At 45.9% G+C, this 22,844-nt stretch overlaps 1 protein-coding gene across 2 annotated transcripts in view; it reads left to right on the plus strand.

Moving 5' to 3' along the window:
• KCNH1 (potassium voltage-gated channel subfamily H member 1) overlaps positions 1 to 22,844 on the plus strand; it is a 417,456-nt gene that overhangs the window by 292,401 nt on the left and 102,211 nt on the right. For both annotated transcript variants that reach the window (XM_018060769.1, XM_018060768.1), the window contains exons 8-9: positions 5,484 to 5,683; positions 11,978 to 12,230. In XM_018060769.1, coding sequence (XP_017916258.1) covers positions 5,484 to 5,683; positions 11,978 to 12,230 — 453 coding nt within the window. The remainder of the gene's footprint in view (positions 1 to 5,483; positions 5,684 to 11,977; positions 12,231 to 22,844) is intronic.

Genomic DNA, 22,844 nt, shown 5'->3' on the forward strand with positions numbered 1-22,844 from the left:
TTAATGGATATGACTTTGTGCAAACTCCAGGAGACAATGAAGGACAAGGAAGCCTGGCATGCTTCAGTCCATGGGGTTGCAAAGAATCAGACACAACTGAACCACAATAAACCTCACTTCACATAAAATTAGAGAAGGGACATTGAGAGAAGAAGTACCCATTTTTAATAATAATGATATTTCATAATAGTAAATAATAATTGAATAACGTCCTCCTGTGGAGCCTTAACCTTCCAGAATGCCTCAGAAGCAGGCAGGGGTGGGAAGAGTGGGCATCACTGCCTTAACTGACCAGCACACCAGTTTCTCAGACCTGCGCCTGGTTCACGGATCATGGGCAAGAGAGCTATTCTGATTGTATTAATTTATTGTAACTCTGTTTTTAAGCTCCAAGATTCAATTAACTTTCAGCAGCCATTCTGAGAAAGGCACCTCTACTCGGCATGGATGACCTCTGGTTCATAGTGGACCAGAAAACCGAGCTGAGGCAGGACTGCCATGCAGGCTCATTGAGTGAGAGTCAGACTCCTTGGGAACAAAACTGCCCTTGATCACGCTTGGGGGCATTACTGGACAGGAGGAGCTGTGGCCCCTCTTGTGTTTGAGGTCATTTACGAGCTTAGAAGAGCTGGCGTCTGCATTCTTCAGGTTGGATGACTTCTGCTTTTCATCTGGCTCCTTTTGTTCAGATGGGTACCACTCCTGGCACCTGTCCAGAGCTGGCAGCATGCTTTCCCATCCTCATTTACAATTCTTGTTGGATAGATTTGTGTCTTCAGTTTTCCAGGCAGCCGTGTCCAGTGCTGTCAGACAGATTTACCTGAAGATTTCCTTCCCTTCCATCCATATCTCTGCCTTTCTTTTACTTTCCCTCCCTTAGTCTGTCAAGCCGAGGAAGATTATTCAAAAGAGATGATTGGGGTGTGTCTGTACAATGGGTTCTATTCATCGGTAGAGAGGCATGAACTGTTGATACATGCAACAGTGTGGATGGACGTGAGGGGCATTTTAGTTGGTGAAAAAAGCCAGTCTCAAAAGCTCATACTGTATGATCCTATTTCTGTGATGTTCTTGAGATGACGTAATTATCAAAGGGAGAAGAGATTAGTGGTTGCTGGGGGAGTGAGTATAAAGGGGTAGCAAAAGGGAGATGGCTGTGGTGATGGAATATTTCTGTATTTTGATTGTGGTGCTTGGTACACGTGAATGTACACATGTGATCAAATGATGCAGAACTATAGCTATACTTTATAACAATGTAAATCATTCAGTTTTTCTATTATCCTCCAGTTATATAAGCTGTAACCAGTGAGGCAGTTAGGTGAAGGGTACACACATGGATCTCTGTACTATCTTTACAGATTTCTGTGAATTTATAATTATTTTTAAGGTAACACTTTTTTTCTTAATAAAACAAATTATTGATACATGCAACAACACAGATCAATCTCAGACTAATTCAGTTCAGTTCAGTCGCTCAGTCGTGTCCGACTCTGTGAGACCCCATGAACTGTAGCACGCCAGGCCTCCCTGTCCATCACCAACTCCCGGAGTTCACTCAGACTCAGGTCCATCGAGTCAGTGATGCCATCCAGCCATCTCATCCTCTGTCATCCCCTTCTCCTCCTGCCCCCAATCCCTCCCAGTATCAGAGTCTTTTCCAATGAGTCATCTGTTCGCATGAGGTGGCCAAAGTACTGGAGCTTCAGCTTTAGCATCATTCCTTCCAAAGAAATCCCAGGGTTGATCTCCTTCAGAATGGACTGGTTGGATCTCCTTGCAGTCCAAGGGACTCTCGAGTCTTCTCCAACACCACAGTTCAAAAGCATCAATTCTTTGGCGCTCAGCCTTCTTCACAGACTAATTGGACTGAATGAAATAAGCCAAGCAAAAAAGGAAACAGAAGAAAATACAGATAATTAGACTACATCAAAACTAAAACCTTTAGTGCTGCGAACCATACCATCAAGAAAGTGAAAAGACAACCCACATGATATGAGACACTATTTGCAAATAGTATCTAATAAAGAATTTATATCCAGAATATATTAATAACTTATAACTCAGTAATAATAAGACAAGTCCAGTTGAAAAATGGGCATAGGATTTGAGTGGACATTCTCCGAAGAAAGCATGCCAATGGTCATTAAGCACATGAAAAGACGTTTAACATCATCAGTCATGTGAGAAATGCAAACCAAAGCTTCAGAGAGATATCAGTTTACACTCACGAGGATGGCAATAATCAAAAAGACAGGTGATAACAAGTGTTGATAAGGATGTGGAGACATGTGGAGACATTTCCACCCCTAGCGGAAATGTAAAGTGGTGCAGCTACTTTGGAGGATAGTTTGGCTGTGGTTCAAAATGTTAAACATAATTACTGTATGACATAGTAATTTTACTCCAAAATAATTGAGAACATGTTCAGACAAAAGCTTACATACCAGTGTTCATAGCAGCATTATTTATCAGTAGAAAGGCCCCAATGCCTATGAACTGATGAATGGATAAATGAAATATGGAATATCCATCCCGTAGGACATTAGTCAACAATAAAAAGGAATGAAGTACTGATACATGCTACAACGTGGATGAACCTTGAAATCTTTATTCTAAATGAAGCTAGTTACAGGAGGCCACATGTATTATTTAATTTGTACGAAATGTCCAGAATAGGCAAATCTATAGGGACAGAAAGTAGATTTTTAGTTGCCTAGGGCTAGGGGATTAGGGAGGAAATGAGGAATGATTAATAATGGGAACAGGGTTTCCTTTGGCAAAGCGTGAAAATATGCTATACTTAGATTGTGGTAATGATCGCACAGCTCGAGCAATGTACTAGAAGCCCTTGAACTGTACACTTTAAATGGAGGTATTGTATGGTGTTTAAAGAGAGTATATACCATACGATTCCATTTATATAAAATATTTTAAAATGCGAGCTAGTCTACAGAAAGCATCAGCAGTTTCTTGGGGATAGAAGGGTCAGGGGATTATAAATGGACATGACCAAATTTTTAGGGGTGATGGATATGCTACTGTCTTGATTGTGCTAATTGTTTCATGGGTGTATATGTGTCAGAACCTACCAAGTTGTGTACTTTAACATGTACAGTTTATTGTATTTCAGTTCAGTTCAGTTACTCAGCTGTGTCTGACTCTCTGTGACCCCATGAACCACAGCACACCAGGCCTCCCTGTCCATCACCAATTCCCAGAGTCCACCCAAACCCATGTCCATTGAGTCGGTGATGCCATCCAACCATCCCATCCTCTGTCGTCCCCTTCTCCTCCTGCCCTCAATCTTTCCCAGCATCAGGGTCTTTTCCAGTGAGTCAGCTCTCCACATCAGGTAGCCAAAGTATTGGAGTTTCAGCTTCAAAATCAGTCCTACCAATGAACACCTAGGACTGATCTCCTTTAGGATGGACTTGTTGGATCTCCTTGCAGTCCAAGGGACTCTCAAGAGTCTTCTCCAACACCACAGTTCAAACACATCAATTCTTCAGCACTCAGCTTTCTTTATGGTCCAACTCTCACATCCATACATGACCAGTGGAAAAACCATAGCCTTGACTAGACGGACCTTTGTTGGCAAAGTAATGTCTCTGCTTTTTAATATGCTGTCATTGTATTTCAGTCACTTCTTTTTTAAAATAAGCCATAGCAAAAACATATGCAATTCACTAATGTGACACATTTGTTGGGCACCAGTGTAGCACTAGCCCCCAGGGTTTAGTGGCAAGGAAAAGCTGAGTCCAGCCTGCAGGACCACCCCGTAAGGGCAAGGTGAGCAAGAATGCAATTATGAAATGGTATGTACAGCGTGAGCTCGACAGAAATACGGTCTCTGACTTGGGATTTTTTGGCTTTACAGTGGTGCAAAATTGATATGCCTTCAGAAACTGTACTTCCAATTTTGAATTTTGATCTTTTCCTGGGCTAGTGATGTATAGAGTGATTCTCTTGGGATGCTAGGCAAGTGGCAGTGAGCTGCAGCTCCTAGTCAGCCATGCGATCATAAAGGGAAACAACCATCTTGCTTTTCACTTTCAGTACAATATTTAATAAACTACATAAGATATTTCACAGTTTATTATAAAATAGACTTTGTGTTACATTGTCCAATTGTAAGCTAATGTATGTGTTCTGAGCATGTCTAAGGTAATTAGGCTGAGCTATGATGCTGGGTTCCGAAGATCTCCTGGAGAAGAAAATAGCAGCCCACTCCTGTATTCTTGCCTGGAGAATCCCATGGACCATGGAGCCTGGTAGACTACGGTCCATGAGGTCCCAAAGAGTCGGACACGACTGAGCGACTTGTTTCACTTTCTTTCACTTTCTTTTACTTTCAGGATGCTCGGTAGATTACATGTATAAGTGCATTTTTAACTTAAGACATTTCCAACTTACGATGGGTTTATCTGGATGTAACTGTGTGATAAGTTGAGTTAGATTTGTATGCTTGGGAAGTCTCATAGTCACCCTCATGGGGACAGATGGAGGGGAGGAGTGCTGGGGAGGCTTCCTGGAAGAGGTAGCACTTGAGCTTAGCATCCAAAGGCAGATACAGTTTACACATAGAATGTGGAGTTTTCTGATGACATAATGGACACGTAGGGGGAGCAGCAGTAGCATGTAGTATGTGCTTGTTACGTCTCAGAGGGGACCTGACTTTATTCTGTTCATATCAAAGCCATGCTTTTCCCCCAGGAGCCACATCACAATGCAATGGCGTGTTGGGTTAACACACACCTCAACAATAAAACAAAGATCTAACATCCTTCAGTGTTCTCGGCAGGCTTGCTCTTATTTAATTATCTGTGATTCCATTTTTAAAGTCTGTCTTTTTGCTGTGTTGTTTGCTGTGTGAGAGCCAGGACTGAGGGACACGTTCCCCCATCCTGTCTCCAGCAGGTAGGGTCGTTGACAGACAGCACAGTTTTAAAAAGATGATTTGCTGATTTGTATTTGGGTTACCCTGGAGAAGGAAATGGCAACCCACCCCAGTATTCCTGCCTGGAAAACCCCATGGATGGAGGAGCCTGGGAGGCTACAGTCCATGTGGTCACAAAGAGTTGGACACGACTGAGTGACTTCAATCCTTGGATTTGGGCTGGTACAGAGCATATAAGAACACATTCAACTAGCGGCTTCAGGCATGGCTCAAACTTTCTGTGACAAGTATACATGAAGCAGTTCAACCGTCCTGTCCCCAGCCTGCACTGCTATCTGTATCCTCGTTCTGGCCCCAGTCATGCCAGTCCCCTTAACCCTCTCTCTGTCTCCAAAAAGTCTCACCTGACTCTTTCTGGGTCCAATCCCAGAGTCTCCTGGGCTGAGCTTCTCCTGAGAAGGTCAGGACCGTCTGCTCTGGAGCAGCCACTCTGGCCATTGGCCTACTTTGAGCAAGTTTGACGTTCTTGGGTCCTGTTCAGGGACCACTCACGTGTGTGTTTTTCTCCTCCTCTTGCCGCTAGCCCTCCTCTATGCCACCATCTTTGGGAACGTGACGACCATTTTCCAACAGATGTACGCCAACACCAACAGGTACCATGAGATGCTGAACAGTGTCCGGGACTTCCTGAAGCTCTACCAGGTGCCCAAGGGGCTGAGCGAGCGAGTCATGGATTACATCGTGTCCACCTGGTCCATGTCCAGAGGCATCGACACAGAGAAGGTAAGGAGGCTCAGGCAAACCACTCGCCCCTCAGCCTTCCCAGGGATTCCTGAGCCTCACCTCGGACGGTTCTCACACCCGGCCGTGCATCTGAACCCACCTGGATGTAGGTTTGGAATCCCAGGTCCCACCTCCAGAAACTTTGCTTGCCCATCAACCTTTCTGAAGGACCAGCAATTAAGAGATTTTACAAACTGGTAAGGCAGATTGTATCAGTATCTCCGGAAGAGGAGATGGACTAGCAGTCTGTCTATGGCAGGATTTCCTTATCAGCTGATATGCTGGTAAGAGTCAGGGCCCCCCAGGGTGAGATGACCAGTATTACTGATTTTCCTTTCACCTCAGGCCCCAAGATGACATATTTCTGCTGCTAGTCCACTTTCGATTCAAAGTTTCCAATTCAGATTTTTTATATATTTTTCATTGCATGAATTTTGATTTTCAGACTATTGCATCACACTATGATTTGTTTGGGGACTTCCTTGGTGGCTGAGATGGTTAACAATCTGCCTGTAAAAATGCAGGTGACCCAGGTTTGATCCCTGGATTGGGAAGATCCCCTAGAGAAGGCCATGCAACCCACTCCAGTACTCTTTTCTCAGAAATCCCATGGACAGAGGAGCCTAGCAGACTGCAGTCTGTGGGGTGGCAAAGAGCTGAACACGACTGAAAGACGAACCCATGATTTGTCTTGATGACGGAGTTTTTAACATGTCCTTAAATTTTGTGTTCTAGGCTATAGCTTTAGTCTTGGCCCTGATGGGACTCCTAGGACGTGGTCATTAAAAACGGGTTTCCAGTCATCATCCTGGACCTTTGGAATCAGAATTTTGTGAGGAGGAATGAGGTGGGATAGAGATGGACAATCTGCATTTTGAACAAGGGTCCTGTTCATTAGACAAGTCTGGGAGATACTGACCAAGGGCTTTTACTTAATAAGCAGTTGATTTGACCAGAGCATCCCTTAGGCTCTTTTCTAGATGTTCCTGTGAAAGGGAAATGGCAATAGATCCCTACCAGTCTCCAAAATTTGCATTATTCTAGATGTATTCCAATAAACTGAAGAAAATTTGGTGGTGCTGGAAAGAACAAAGATATTTGAGAATGATCATTTGTGAACGATCTCCTTTGTAATATTTTCTTTGAGCAAAGTTGTAATCCTAGGTTAGTTTTTCTCTGCTTTTTATGTCTTTGGAATGGCTTTTCTCTCTTTAATCACCATTCCCTAAGTACTCAGGGAATTCAGATTCCTTCCCTTGTTAGAGTGAGGCAAACAGAATGATATTACTGTTGAAAAATACCTTCAAAGCCAAATTCAGTGTCTTGGGAGTCCGCTCTTCACACTCTGGTCTTTCTCCATTAGAAGGGTCCCTTGAGAGTTGACAGTTTAAATGGAAAAATGTGACTAAATTTAACTGATCCCACCTTCAAAGGGAGGATACTTTGATTTTATTGAATATCTTCTGTAATAATAGTGATAACGAAACCATACCGTATACCAGCTAGCACGTCTTAAAGTTGTATTAAGAGCAGATGCCTAACTGCACTTCTGGCCCTGCGTTCCTGCTTCACATGCTTCACAACCACCCTGGAGAGGGAACTGTTCTTAGGTATGAGGACCCAGCAGCCCAGTTAACTTTATTAATTGCCCCCGGTCACAGAGTTGAGAACGGCAAAGTCTGAATTTGAACCCAGTTTTGTCTGACTTCAAAGCTTGTGCTTTTTCCTACTACTGCTTTAAAAAAAAACAAGTGTAAAACACAGACTGGAGGGAAGGACGAGTCCAGATGGGAGTGCCCTCCTCTCTCAGATGGGCAGGCATTGATTGGGAGGGACTTCATCTCTGGCTTTGCTCACCACTGGCCCCACTGCTCCTGTTTTTCTATTCTATTCGGCTGTCTCAACCCAGCCCCTGGAGGTTCTGTGGGTGCCTGGCAGCTGATGGAGCAGAAAGGAACTTGGATCGCTCAGCCCTGGGGCTCCTTTTCCCAGGGGCCAGGATTCCTTTGTAATCTGGTTGTCCGGAAAGAAGCCCTCTTCTGTCCTCACTGCAAGGCTGGGCTGGGCGGCTGCCCCTGGGAGACAGCACTCATCAGCTCTGCTCCTCCCTTCCCCTGCCTGCTGTCTCCCTGGAGGGCTCTGGGATTTTCCCTAGGTCCTGATCCAGATGGAAGAGGAATTATTGAGGCAGCTCAGAGCAGAACCCAGCCCGGCCTGGTGTGGCTGCTCTTCCTTGGCAGGCAATTACTGGGGAGAGAGCCAGTCCCAAGGCCCTGTCTCCCCCCGCCGCCTCCATTCCAGACTGGAATGGTCAGTGATGACTGGGGCGTCTAGGGGATGTGTGTGCAGTGGAAGGGTGGGAGTGCTGGGCAAGTCTGACGTTAACAGTAATTAGCTGACAACCTTGGACCTTAGACCACCATGGGTCCCTCTGAGCTTCGGTTTCCTTGTCTGTGACACATGGCAACTAGATGACTTGTAAGGCTAAGGCCGACCTCTTGGACCCTTTGGACTCTGACATCCAGAACTTCCAAAGCCTCCCTCAAGCTGACCTGCTGCTCTGCTGTGATGGCACCATCCTAAATGAGAGCCCTTGTGCGTTGAACCCAGTCTCATGCAGCAAGCCAAGTCTTTGACACCACAGTGCATGGGATCTTCCAAAGAATTCTATACGCCAGTGAGGACAAGAAGACTTGGGGAAAGTAGAGCTTTAAGTTCACATGACTCCAACAAGTGGAAGCCAGGAGTCCAGATCTGCTTCATCCTGAAGCCTGTTCCGGCACCCGTGCTTTATCCATCCTGCACTCACCACCCCTTCCCCCAGGGAGGCTCCATGAACCTCCATGGTGGCATCTCCTCGAGGCTTCTGAGGCCTCAGAGACCAGCAAGAATTTTCTCTCCTCAAACCAAGCCGAAGGGCAGGTAACCCAGGAAGATGGCAGGGTCTCAAGCTGATACCCTCCCTCAGAGAGAGGTGTTCAGAAGCCCCTGCCGATGTAGGACCAACGCAAGGACGATGGGGGTGCTGGTGGCTGAGAGGGTCTGTGATTTCTCCCCTCCAGTCCCCTCTCCTCCTCATACATGCCTTCCCGTGGCTCTGGGAACAGGGCCCATGAATAAAACATTGTCTCCATGCCTCTGCCGGCAAAGCTCAGCCTGAGGGAAGGGAAATATTGAAAGGTGAACTCACCTGGAGAACAAGTCTTAGTTTCAGACCGCTGGGCACAGTTTCGACATGACAAGCAAGTGTTCCCCACTCCCTGGTGTTCTGCTTAGAGATAAAGGATTCAAATTAAATCTGCCTTTTCCCAGGAGTTTTGCTTTAATGAGTCTGAAGGAGGGGAAGTACTTAACGGGCACTCTGCCTAAGTATTGGCCATCTGATTTTCCCTTGCCTCAGTCAGTCCTCCAGCCCCACTCCCAGAGAACATGCTCGCTTCCTTGGCATCCTGCCACTGCAGAGCAACAGAGGGGGCCTGCATTTATTGAGTGCCTTGCTGGGGCCACGAGGTGTTGCAAGGGGTAGATACCAGGTGCACTGGTAGATATAATATCATTTAATCCTCATAGTGAAAGTGAAAGTGAAAGTCAGTCGTGTCTGACTCTGCAGCCCCATGGACCATACAGTCTATGGGATTCTCCAGGCCAGAATACTGGAGTAGGTAACCAGTCCCTTCTCCAAGGGATCTTCCCAGCCCAGGGGTTGAACCCAGGTCTCTCACATTGCAGGTGGATTCTTTACCATCTGAGCTGAGGGAAGCCCTCAGTCCTCATAAGGCAATGATGAAAATGAAAGTGTTAGTCAGTCAGTCGTGTCCGACTCTTTGAGACCCCGTGGACTGTAGCCCGCCAGACTCCTCTGTCCATGCAATTCTCCAGGCAAGAATACTGGAATGGGTTGCCATTCCGTTTTCCAGGGGATCCTCTGACCCAGGGATTGAACCCAGGTCTCTTGCATTGCAGACAGATTCTCTACCAGCTGAGCCACCAGCGAAGCCCAATGTTAGCAGCGTGCTTTGTTTTTTTAACAGCAGAAACAACACAGGGAGCCCAGCCTAGCTCTCTGTGATGATCTAGAGGTGTGGGATCCAGGGAGGGGAGGGAGAATCCCTAGGGAGGGGAATGTACTTACAATTAGGCTGATTTGCATTGTTGTACAGCAGAAACTGGCTTCCCAGGTGGCACTAGTGGTAAAGAACCGACCTGCCAATGCAGGAGACATAAGAGATGTGGGTTTGATCCCTGGGTTTGGAAAAATCCCCTGGGGGAGGGTATGGCAACCCACTCCAGTATTCTGGCCTGGAGAATCCCATGGACAGAGGCGCCTGGCAGGCTATAGTCCATGGTGGTCACAAAGAGTCGGACATGAGTAAAGTGACTTAACACACACACGTGCAGCAGAAACTAACTCAACATTGTAAAGCAGTTTTACTCCAGTTAAAAAATAAATTAAAAAAATAAAGAGGAAAAAAGAGACACTGAAGTGTAGAGCAGTGGAGAGAGGAAAGGATGGAGATTCTGAGTGTCGGGCCCCCGCTTTCCAATGCAGAGCTCAGGGCAGTGCAGAGGGCTGGGTGGGGCAGCGCTGTCCAGGACAAGGTGAGGTTGAAGTTGGGTTTGAAAGAGGCTGCGGGACTTGCAGATATGGAGGTGAGCACCAGGAGCACGGGCAGATGGCTTGTGCTGAGGTGGAGGAGCAAGGGTGGGGAGGTGACCAGCACCGCCAGATGTCTTCACTGAGCACATTCGATGTTATACCCCCAGTTTTGTTCACAGGCTAGGATGGGAGAAAGGGTTCGTTTAGGGACATTCCTGCTTTCTCAGGAAAAGTCCACTTGGAGGTGTCCCCTGTGTTACTTCACGCTTGCTGTGTAAGGGGGCCACGAATGGTTTCTTGCAAAAATTTAGTCCAGAGAAGTGTTTCTCCCTGTAGGAAAGACTGAGAAATTTTTATTTCTTTGGGAGGTGAGACCCACATGGCCTCTTACAGGTCCCAGTTTGCCTTGAGTTCCTTGAGAGCCAAAGTGCAAACCCTTTGGTTTGGGGCAGGTGTATCTTATAGGAAGTGCTTGGTATCTAAACTGGGCTCTGGAGTGAGACTGCCTTGTCAGCGTCCAGCTCTACCATTTCCTGGTTGTGCAACTTCGGGCAAGTTATTGATCATCCCCGTGCCTCAGTTTCCTCATCTGTAAAATGGTACCACAATAGCACTTACACCAGAGAGTTTACGTGAGGATTCAATTAGCTGGTGCACATAAGACTTGAAAATATAAAATCACACCTCTCCTGACGTTCCCTCTGCTTTCCTTCTCTATCGTTCTCAGCACTTACTGCTGAATTTTACTCATTTTGCTTTTTATTTGTCCCCTCCCACTAGTAAGTCACACAAAGGCAGGGCGTTCTGTTTGCTGCCTACATCCTCAGAGCCTGGAATGTGTTCAGTAGCTAAGTATGAAATGAATGAATGACTCCAAAGTGCTTAGCAATGCCTAAGGAAGTGCTCAGTAAATATCACTTCATATCTCTCTTTGAATCAATCCACCTTCAGTCCATCAGCAGACCATGTCAGCTGTATCTTCAAAATATGTTCGGGATTTGATTACTTCTCCCTGGCTCCCCTGGCAACATTCCAGTCCGAATCCCCTCCCTGCTCCCCGGAGGGCTGCAGCAGTGGGCTAACCCAACACCTGGGCTCCGCTCCTGCCATCCGACAGTCAGGGCCTGCTAACTCCACTCTGGAGCTGCCACAGTCCTCTTAAAATATAGAGGATCCCCATCCCTCCCCTGCTCAGAGTCTCCCAATGTGTCCCCATCCCACTCAGAAGCAAAATCAAAGTCTTTTCATAACGTAAGTCTCCATATCCTCAAGCTTGTCATCCTCCTGAAACCCCTCTCCCACGCCCAGCTTTCCCCTCATTCACACAGGCTGTTGCTCAGGTTCTCTCACAGCCTTTGTGACTCTGCTGGAACTCTTCTTTCATAGGGCTCCCTCTGACACGTTATGCGGACGTCACCGTATTTGTCACCCACTCAGGGAGGCCTTTCTGGATTTGCTTGTCAAAAGGGTCTCACATATTCCCAGCCCCTTGGCTCTCAAGTCCCTGACCTGAGCATTTAGCACAGATTTGGGGGCCCCTGTCTCTCTCTCCCACAGGGACTGAGGCTGTCTTGTCCACTGGTGCCTTGAAGAGTGTGGTCTAGCCTAGTGGGTGTTGCTTCAGCCCCTGGGGAGCTGAGAGAGCAGCAAGCTGGAGGCCACAGCAAGGATGCTGATGCTTTTTCTTTCCGTGCCAGGTCCTGCAGATCTGCCCCAAGGACATGAGAGCGGACATCTGCGTGCATCTGAACCGCAAGGTGTTCAAGGAGCACCCGGCCTTCCGGCTGGCCAGCGACGGCTGCCTGCGGGCGCTGGCCATGGAGTTCCAGACGGTGCACTGCGCCCCCGGGGACCTCATCTACCATGCAGGGGAGAGCGTCGACAGCCTGTGCTTCGTGGTCTCCGGCTCCCTGGAGGTGATCCAGGATGACGAGGTGGTGGCCATTCTAGGTAGGTACTGCCTTTGCTGGGTGGAGGCCTCCTGGTGGCTTGGCTTCGCTGCCCCCTTCAACCAGAGATGGCTTCACAGGGCTGGCCCAGTGGTTAGCATCTAGGCATCTATCCAACAAACACATGTCTGAGTGCCTGTCTTGTGTCAGGTGATGTTTGAAGCACTCAGGATCCTTCAATAACAAAAATGTTTCTTTTTGTCCTCCAGGAGCTCTGCTGGGGGAGGAATAATAAGCAGACATTTGAATATAGTGGCAGGGACACCTGCCCAGGATTCAAGTATTGGGAGTGGCTTCCTGGAAGAAATGACACCTAAGTTGAAAGCTAAAACTTTAGCATGAGTTAGCACTGAAAAGAGAAGGGACACAGGAGTATTCTAAGCAGAGGGGAAGGCATGTGTGAAATCACTACACAGAGACAGCAAGCATGATTCATTTGTACAGCTGTCATGCTCAGATGGCTTGGAACACACAACAAGGAGGGGCGTGGTGAGACGTGGGGTCAGGAAGGGAGCTGAGCTCTAGGCAGATTGTGTCAGGCTCTAGAAGCCAGATTAGGGACTGGGATATTATATTGAGGAGCCATGAAGGGCTTCAAGCGAGAGAAAGGCATGATCAAATCTACACTTTAGAAAGGTGATTGTAGTTGCCGAGTTAATTGAAGAGGGAAGGCGGGGGTTGAGAGATGAAGCTGGAGACTTGTTCAGTTCTGTTCAGTCACTCAGTCGTGTCCAACTCTTTGTGACCCCATGAATCACAGCACGCCAGGCCTCCCTGTCTATCACCAACTCCCGGAGTTCACTCAGATTCATGTCCATCGAGTCAGTGATGTCATCCAGCCATCTCATCCTCGGTCGTCCCCTTCTCCTCCTGCCCTCAATCCCTCCCAGCATCAGAGTCTTTTCCAATGAGTCAACTCTTTGCATGATGTGGCCAAAGTACTGGAATTTCAGCTTTAGCATCATTTCTTCCAAAGAAATCCCAGGGCGATCAATCTTCAGAATGGACTGGTTGGATCTCCTTGCAGTCCGAGAGACTCGCAAGAGTCTTCTCCAGCACCACAGTTCAAACACATCAATTCTTCAGCGCTCAGCCTTCTTCACAGTCCAACTCTCACATCCATACATGACCACTGGAAAAACCATAGCTTGACTAGATGGACCTTAGTTGGCAAAGTAATGTCTCTGCTGTTGAATATGCTATCTAGGTTGGTCATAACTTTTCTTCCAAGGAGTAAGTGTCTTTTAATTTCATGGGTGCAGTCACCATCTGCAGTGATTTTGGAGCCCAAAAAAATAAAGTCTGACACTGTTTCCACTGTTTCCCCATCTATTTCCCATGAAGTGATGGGACTGGATGCCATGATCTTCGTTTTCTGAATGTTGAGCTTTAAGCCAACTTTTTCACTCTCCTCTTTCACTTTCAAGAGGCTTTTTAGCTCCTCTTCACTTTCTGCCATAAGGGTGATGTCATCTGCATATCTGAGCTTATTGATATTTCTCCTGGCAATCTTGATTCCAGCTTGTGTTTCTTTCAGTCCAGCGTTTCTCATGATGTACTCTGCATAGAAGTTAAATAAGCAGGGTGACAATATACAGCCTTGACGTACTCCTTTTCCTATTTGGAACCAGTCTGTTGTTCCATGTCCAGTTCTAACTGTTGCTTCCTGACCTGCATACAGATTTCTCAAGAGGCAGGTCAGGTGGTCTGATATTCCCATCTCTCTCAGAATTTTCCACAGTTTATTGTGATCCACACAGTCAAAGGCTTTGGCATAGTCAATAAAGCAGAAATAGATGTTTTTCTGGAACTCTCTTGCTTTTTCGCTGAGCCAGCGGATGTTGGCAATTTGATCTCTGGTTCCTCTGCCTTTTCTAAAACCAGCTTGAACATCAGGAAGTTCATGGTTCACGTATTGCTGAAGTCTGGCTTGGAGAATTTTGAGCATTTCTTTACTAGCATGTGAGATGAGTGCAATTGTGCGGTAGTTTGTTATCTAGGGGCAAACTGGTGGTGCCCTAAACTATTACTCGTGCTGGGCAGATGCAGAGGAGCACATGGAGTTGACATATTTAAGAAATAGAATCAACAGCACCTGATGGTGGATTGGCTATGGGGGAGAAGGAAGTCAGTGGATGAGGAATGCAGGATCTGCTGGGGAGCTGGTGTGCCATGCCCTGTGATAGGGAGTGTGGCGGGGGAGCGGGAGCATGGGGGAACACGTGTGTATTCGGTGCTTGAGCACTTGTGGCCTTGGAGACATTCATCTGGTTGCTGGCGGCAGCTGCAGAATGCCTCTTTAGGGGGCACGTTTGCCTCTCCGAGGGGGCAAGCCTCCACAATAATACCCACCATTTATGGTCATCTATTCTGCGCCAGGCGTTTCACATACAGATCCTCAGTTCGTCTTTACAGTAACCCTACAAAGTGATTTTATTATCACCATTGTGTAGGTGAGACAATGAAAGCTCAGAGAGGTTAGAGAAGTTTCCTAGGATCTCAGGGTTGATGAGGTCCATGGAGTCAGCATCTTGGAGTGCCTCAAACTCTAGAACCTGGGCTCTGCTCCACTGCGCAGCACTGCGGTCCTAATGGTAACACATGTAGTTTGCTGGCTCATTCAGTTTGCTGGACACTGCCACACATTTGGACTTTTTTTTTTTTAATCTTTGGGTGTGCCTTCTTAGGAAACTGAGACAGAGAGAGATTGTTACACTGAATTAGAGTTGAGATTCAAACTAAGTATCCAGACATGGATAGCATCCTTTGTTAAAGCCTGAACTTTGTTTTTGCTTGATTTGGGAGTATATGATATCCAGCCTCTTTTCTCCCCTGGCTCTGAGTCAACTTGCCCTCTTGATTACACTCCACTCAGGGTAACCCAAAGATGCTCGGTATTCTTTGGCATACGCTGGCAGATGGTGGGAAGGAGACTGAGATAGAGATGCAGCAGGGGATGGAGGCTGAAATTTCGTTCAAGTAAAATTTGGATTCCTAGTACCCACTGAGCTCTGCCGAGTTGTTCTGTCCCTTACCTTCCTCATCCACAGAGATGTCAGATTTGATTGTGCATAAGGAACAGCACACACAAAGGGTTAAACCATTGCTTTAGTATTGCTGCAGGGAAGAGATTTATCTCTACCTTTAACACTAATCAGTGTCCCCAGTAAAGAGGACTTTCCTTCAGTGATAACTCTCTGGACATTTGCCTGGCTGAGAAGAAGGGTAACTAGCAACTAGTGGGCTCTCTCTTGAATTTGAATTTGAGTTGATCATTTGGTGTAGGGTGTCTTTCACCCATTTCCCTCCCTGATAACTTCCCATATGCCTTTCCAAGGAGTGTAGCCTCAGACCAGTACCATCCCTCTTATACACTCACACTCAGGGCTTCCTAATCAGCCCTCAACCCCACCCCCACCCCCACCCCAAGCTAAACTGCTGCACTATTAGGGGTTGGGTTTGGCCACCTAGGCATGGAGGTTGGAAGAGCTGCAGAGGGTGAGGAAGTCAAATGATTACTTCCCAGCTTCATCTCATATCCCCTCAGGCTGGGCCTCTTGTGGGGAAGCAACCAGAGCTTGGGCTTCCCAGATTGGCGCAGGGATAAAAAATCTACCTGCAAATGCAGGGGACATAAGAGACATGGATTCAGTCCCTGGGTTGGGAAGATCCCCTGGAGTGGGAAATGGCAACCTGCTCCAATATTCTCGCCTGAAGAATTCCGTGGACAAAGGAGCCTGGTGGACCACAGTCCACGGGGCTGCAAAGAGTCGGACACAGCTCAGCACACACACACAACCAGATCTTGTTTCATTGTTGACTTCCTTGGTCAACTGACTGCTTCTCCAAATCCAGCCCTCTGCCTTGGGCCCTCTTGGGCATCCTGCCAGCTCCAGCTGGCAATGTGGATAGGACCTCTGAAATAGCTCAACAGCTTCAGATTCAGCGTGGTTGTTTCCCTCAGGCTGTGCAGCCTGGAAAAAGCAGGTATCTTCAGGAGCCAGACTGAGTCCAAACAGTAGGTCCTAGTTTGACCTCCTAAAGAATCTTTGACATTTCAAGACACTCTTACTCTATAAAAGGATGGCACAAGTCCTTTGCATGAACTGAGCCTCTGGGCCGAGAGATACGAGAGTCCAAGCAGTTTTCTCCATGGAAACTTCAGAGTTTTGTTGTTATTGTTGTTTTTCTCGAATTAGAATATCCTGTGCTCAATGGACTGAAATCAGTTTGTTCTTACGAAGAGGGTTCAGGATCCAGCAGATATTAGAACTAGAGTTTTATGGTCCTTTGATGCCTTTCACTTCAGTCCGCTTGAAATTTACTGTCAGCTGTCATAGAGGTGGGGATGAAGCAGTGGACCAAATGTGAGTCCAGCCTTCAAGGAGCTGCTGCACATGGTGGAGACGGACATTATTAAAAAGATACCAATCATACTGTTTGCTAACTGTTGCCATAGAGAGAATACAGGTGCTTCTTGAAGGTTATGGGACACGTAACTATTGAGAAACTACTGTGTAACCAGTGCTCCAATGAGAATAGCCAAGGAATCCTTAGTTACCATAAAGCAGGAGGCGTTCAGAAAAGACCCAGAACTCATCCATCTCATTCCTTTGGTCTCTGGCCTCTTGTTACCAGTTCTCTCATTTACACTCTGCTAATTTGCTTCCTCCTCCGAGTTCTGATATTCCACCCCCATTCTCTGTTTAATTTTAGCACAGACTCCAAGAACAAGGAAAAGGGTCAGGACTCTTAACTGAATGTGTTTCGTATGTATTAAAAAGGAAACCCTCTCTGATAAAAGTTTTCTAGAAGAGTGTCAAGCTTTCTTGACTGCAACTCAGTATGTATTGCATTGTGAACTGGCATACCCATGTGCACAGACACAGTTATACATGAACCCAGTACTTAATGCTGCTGTGTGAGATGCAACCTCGTATCTTCTACTAGATTCTATTCTCTTTCATTTAGAAAGAAACTGACGGTCATGACCCACTCAATTGCTGTCTTGACCTGCTGTCAGCCTGCAGTTTAAAAACATGGTCCTGCAGACGTAGATAGCATCTCTCTCGGGTTGAAAGCCATGCTGTCCCCCAAGGACAGAGAATATACCAGATGATCTCTTGTGTTCTCCTTTCCCTGTGAGGTTCTCTGCCTGATTTTTGAGATGATATCCTCCTAAGCTCCTTTTGGAATTCTCTTAGAAATCACTTCATGGCTTCTCCAATTTAGTTTCTTGGCTCTTTGGAATAAATTCAAGTCTTTAGCCTGTGTGTTTTATTCATTAGATTTTTAAGTAATCTTCTTTTAAGTTTTTCATAGATACCAGAATAAAAAGTACTCATGTCATCGCTGCCCAGGTGGCACTCTTAGCATCTGCAAGTAAGTTGTTATCTCAGTGTTACTTGACCAACATAAGTGAGTGATGAGCTTTCATCAGGGCTAAGCTTGAGTGTGATCTACCTCTCCGTTTCCATCTTATATGGGCAATATTTAAATGTCTCTGTTTCACTGTGATTTAGCATCTCTGTAGTAACTTTTATGGGGTTTGCATTTTAGTACTTAATTCATATTTTAGTCATGGATCATCGCACGTCTTCCGTTTTTGTTGTGTTTTGGTTCATCATATTGGGCAAGACAGACATCTTGGTTGCCAGGCTACAGTGAGTAGTGGAAAGAGCCCTGGACGTGGAACTGGAGATCTAACTGTAGCCCTGTCCTTCACTAACTCCCTGCAGGAGCTCCCACCATGTGGCTGAGTCTCCAAGGCCTCCTGTGGTCTGCTAAGTCCATCACACTGCATCAAGGGCACGTTTACCCTTCTGTCACCTGTGAGCTGAGTCCTTTGGTTTGAGATGTCTGGCATGGCCCAGCACATGGAAGACAGTGTGGGATGTTTGCTGAACTGAGCTGAACTGAACTGAAAAGCAGGACTATGAAGGGCCCTATGGTCCAGAATAAGGATCTGGACTGTATCTTAGAGGGATAAGGGGCCCATAGAGGGTTTTAAACATGGGAAAGATGTGAAGACTTGGTTTCCACAAATACAGAGACGTGGAGGCTAGTCAGGAGGCTCAGTTGAGAAATCACAAGGACCTGAGTAAAGTGATGGAAAGGAGCTGGGGAAGAAGTGCCAGAAAGAACAGAGGGGGGAAGGACCTCCAGGAGATGGGAGGTGAGGAGAGAGAATAGTTTCCAGCAGCAACTGACAAGCAATAGAGTCGGAGGGGGAGAGGGAGGAAAGCTGATGCGTTTATTCTGTTGAGTCCAGTGTCTTTTTGGAATCGATCTAGCCATGGCTCTCAACTAGAGGAGGCACTTCTGACTTGTGGATGGGCCAGAGTCTGCCTAAGGAAGGGAGCAGCCAGGGAGGAGGTTGATGGGCAGGCCCTGGCACAGTAAGTCTGGATGAACCTTCTCCTTGCAGTTCTGTCATTGTTGAACTAGGATTGACATGGACATTCTCCTTAAATATATGCATAAAGTTGTAAACGCTTGTTCACAGGTGGAATCTTTCTTTTTCTTTTTCTTAATAAAATACTCCCTTCTCACAGTTCATAATTTGGAAGGTACTTTCATCTTTGCTTAGAGAGTTGGTTTCTTTGGGTCCATTGACCTTGGATGGACATTAGTGTAGCAGGCATTTATTTAGCATCTGTCACAGCCTAACTTGGTGTTGGTCTCTTTGGGATGGGTGGGGGTGTGGAGAAAAGTCCTTATTGTGGATGAATGTTCTATTCCCTTTGGGAAGAAAAATGCATGATTAGTGACAAGTGACACTGTACTTCTTTCTCTAGACTTCCTTGTGTGAACAGGGAAGTGTTTATGAAGGAGATAGAAACTGGCCTGGGCTTGGAAGGATCCTCAAGAGTCTCTAGGGTCGTTAGAGGTAGGAACCCTGTGGCATATCCAGGGACCGGTGTGAGTGGATGGAGGAGACATTCTGTGCAGGGCAGCGGTCCTCTGCTTTAGCAAGCAGACGTCTCAGTTGGAAAGCGTGATCACAATGCAGATCCCGGGCCCTCCCTGCAGATTCTGATTCTGCAGCTCCAGGGTGGGGCCTTGGCATCTGCCCTCCCTGCCTCACTCCATGGAATGGTTCCATGTCACGCATTGTGGTGGACAGAGGACTGTACTTGAGAAACGTTGCTGTAGCCAGTCACTACTTGATATTCTTTCTTTGTGGGATGGGCTGAAGAAATGAACATGGGGAAGACGGTAAGGCAGGGAAGCACCAGAGAGGGGATCTTATATTACACTAGCCAAAACCATGTGAAGTTGCTGACTTTCAACTATTTCTGACCTTTCAAGATGATGGTGTAAGCTTACTCATGATCTGTGTACAAGGAGGTGAAGGCTGAGCCTGGGGTGGTGGCTTTGTGGAGGTGGAGCCGGCATTTGGTCATGTGAGGTAGGGTATCATAGATGGAGAGAACCGTGTGAGAGGCCAGGGAACGGAGAGTATGGGGTGATCTGTAACCAGGAGACCAGCACTTGCCCTGGGCCCGAGAGGTAGCAGGGGGACGTGGGCTGGAGAGGCAATGTGCGCTAGCCTGTTGATGTTTCTAAATGGGAGCCTGAGGGACTAGGCAGTGGGAAACTGCCAAGGGTGGTGAGTAAAGTGCGATACCATTAAAGCTGCGATTTGCAAAAATTAATGAATTTGACATAGAGACAAGGAGGTTATTCAATGACTTATGGCTTATAGTATGGATGAAAGGTGTTAAGGTGTGGGCAGGAGAAACTGAGACAGGATTTGGGCTGCCGAATAAAACAGGGGCATCCAGTTAAATTTGAATTACATATAAACAAAGAATAATTTTTAGCTTAAATATTTCCTAAATATTGAATGGGCCATATATATATATATATATATATATATATATAGAGAGAGAGAGAGAGAGAGAGAGTATTAAGAAGCAGAGACATTACTTTGTCAACAAAGGTCCATCTGGTCAAGGCTATGGTTTTTCCAGTAGTCATGTATGGATGTGAGAGTTGGACTATAAAGAAAGCTGAGCACTGAAGAGTTGATGCTTTTGAACTGTGGTGTTGGAGAAGACTCTTGAGAATCCCTTGGACTGAAGGAGATCCAACCAGTCCATCCTAAAGGAAATTGTCCTGGGTGTTCGTTGCAAGGACTGATGTTGAAGCTGAAACTCCAATATTTTGGCCACCTGATATAAAGAGCTGACTTATTTGAAAAGACCCTGATGTTGGGAAAGATTGAAGGCAGGAGGAGAAGGGGACGACAGAGGATGGTTAGATGGCATCAGCAACTCAATGGATGTGAGTTTGGGTAAACTCTGGGAGTTGGTGATGGACAGGGAGGCCTGGCGTGCTGTGGTTCATGGGGTCGCAAAGAGTGGGACATGACTGAGAGACTGAACTGATATATATATATATATATGCTAAAAATGTATCTATTTATCTGAAATTCAGATTTAACTGGGTATCCTGTATTTGCTGAGTTTGGCATGTGAGGGACAGGTGGATGAGACCTTCTGGGAGGAGAGTCTGAAGGGCCGTAAACGATAGGATGTGGGGAGCAGATATGGGGAGGTAAGAGAGGTGACTGATGTCCAGGTGGGTGAGGAGATGGAGGCACCAGCAACAGAAATAGCCAATCAGGAGGAAGGGTGGTGCGAGGGAATGACGAGCTTGGCTTTGGCTTGTTGCATTTAAAGGGCAATTGGGTATCCAAGTGGAGTGTTCCACAGCTATTCAGAAAAGCACGTCTGGAACTGGGAAAAGAAACCAGGGCTCAAGACAGATTTAGGATTCAGAGGAAGGAATAGGAAATCAAGGGGAAGATAGGTGCAGAGAGAATATATGGATGCTTATCTGAATGACCAAGTATTTCAGAGCATTTTAAAAGAAATGAGAGTGTAGTCATTCAAAATGCTCACAAGGAATTTTAAATGATATTAGAAGCTCCTATGATAAGTAGATTAATAAAATACACTTTTTTAATGTAATGTGACCTCAGCTATGTGGGAAGAAACATTCATAGATAAAAGTCCACCAACAGCTTCATCACCACGTTATAGTTGGTGACTTTGGTTTTGAGGTGCCAGGGGATTTCATTTTCTTTTTTATATTTGTCTTTCAAGTATTCTTTAAAAGAATGTATGCTACTTTCAAAATCAGGAAAATTAAAAAAAAATTTTAAGTAGATCTTGAGAAAGCGTTGCTCCAAGTTTCACATATCCTTTCAGTTATTAGGATGCAACCTGAAAAAAATAACATTTTATTTTTCAAAAGAAATCTTGACAGCATTTCTTTTGTTATCTCCTCATCCAATCAGAAAAAGTAGCATTAATCTTAGCAGGTCCTCCGAACTCCTCCTTCAAACAGTTCTGGGAAAGGAGAACCACTAGACAACAAAGGCAGACTGGTTATCTAACAAAAGTCGAAAAAGCAGCAATAACTTTGTGTAAATCCTAGTTGTGTTAGAGACAGAGAAGCTAAATCCTTTAGAGACGTTTCCCTTCTAAGGGGTTGAGGGGAGACCCCTCCCCCACCCTCCACTTCCTGCACCTCCGTCTTCTGCAATGTTCCTCCACATTCCCCTGGGAACTTGCTAAGTGGCTGCGTGACCACTGCTGCTGTGAACCATATAATAATACCTCTTGCTCGTGCTCAGCACAAAGGGAGGAAGCTTTGTTTAAGTGTCTCTCTAAACACTTCAGCCAACATTAATATTCATATAGCTGTTCCATCAGCCGAAGCAATTATATTAAATCCGCACTCCTAGCCAGGAGCCATAGCGTGAACAGAACTTCAGAAATGCAGAACCATTTGTATCCGGTAATGTATGCATTGAGTGAGGGTGGGAAGGACGACCAGGTTCTTGCTCCTAATGCTGTTTTTGCTTAAGCAATTTAAAAGATTGGTTTGTAGTCCCTGTAGTCCCAGTGAAGGCACTGATAGTTAGGAGAGTTAATAGAGCTTTCTAAAGGAAATTCTCATAACTGTAGAGCCCAGACAGAGAGGATTGGTTTTAAAAAATTATGGTAAATCAAGGGCAATTGTTATGATGATATAAGAAGTTTTATTGGAATGCAAAATGTTTCAAATATAATGTTAACTGGGGGGGGGGGGGTGGAAAAACGGAATATGTAAGTATGTATGTAGTAACCTTAACTTACATAAAAATGCATATGAGTGGAAGAAAGATGGAGCGTGTACCAAAGTGTCAACTGAAGCTTTCTGCATGCTTTTCTATCGGTCAAAAACATAAAGCCCATATTTTCTATTTTTCAATATATTTCAATTATCTTCTACAATGCATACATATTGTATAAACAAAAGAAGGGAAATCAAGTCAATTTTGAATTGTTATCTGTAGCAATCTTAGAAAATCATCACCTGCTTTCAGTGGAAGATTTGTGATCTGTTTACTTAGTGGAGAAACATTCGGCTAATTTAATTTTATCTGATTGCAGTTGTGAAGAACAGATGTCGTGATGTTTCCAAGCCATCGGTTTAATGTAACCATTTATGTGTGGTGCCCCCATTCAGAGAGCGATGCCAATGTTGTTTGCGAAAAGTAGAGTCTCCACCAGGAAGGCCGGTGACCCATATTTGGATGAGATTTTAATTCCTTTAAGGA

The sequence above is a fragment of the Capra hircus genome, chromosome 16 (genome assembly GCF_001704415.2).
Source record: "Capra hircus breed San Clemente chromosome 16, ASM170441v1, whole genome shotgun sequence".
NCBI classification, from domain to species: Eukaryota; Metazoa; Chordata; class Mammalia; order Artiodactyla; family Bovidae; genus Capra; species Capra hircus.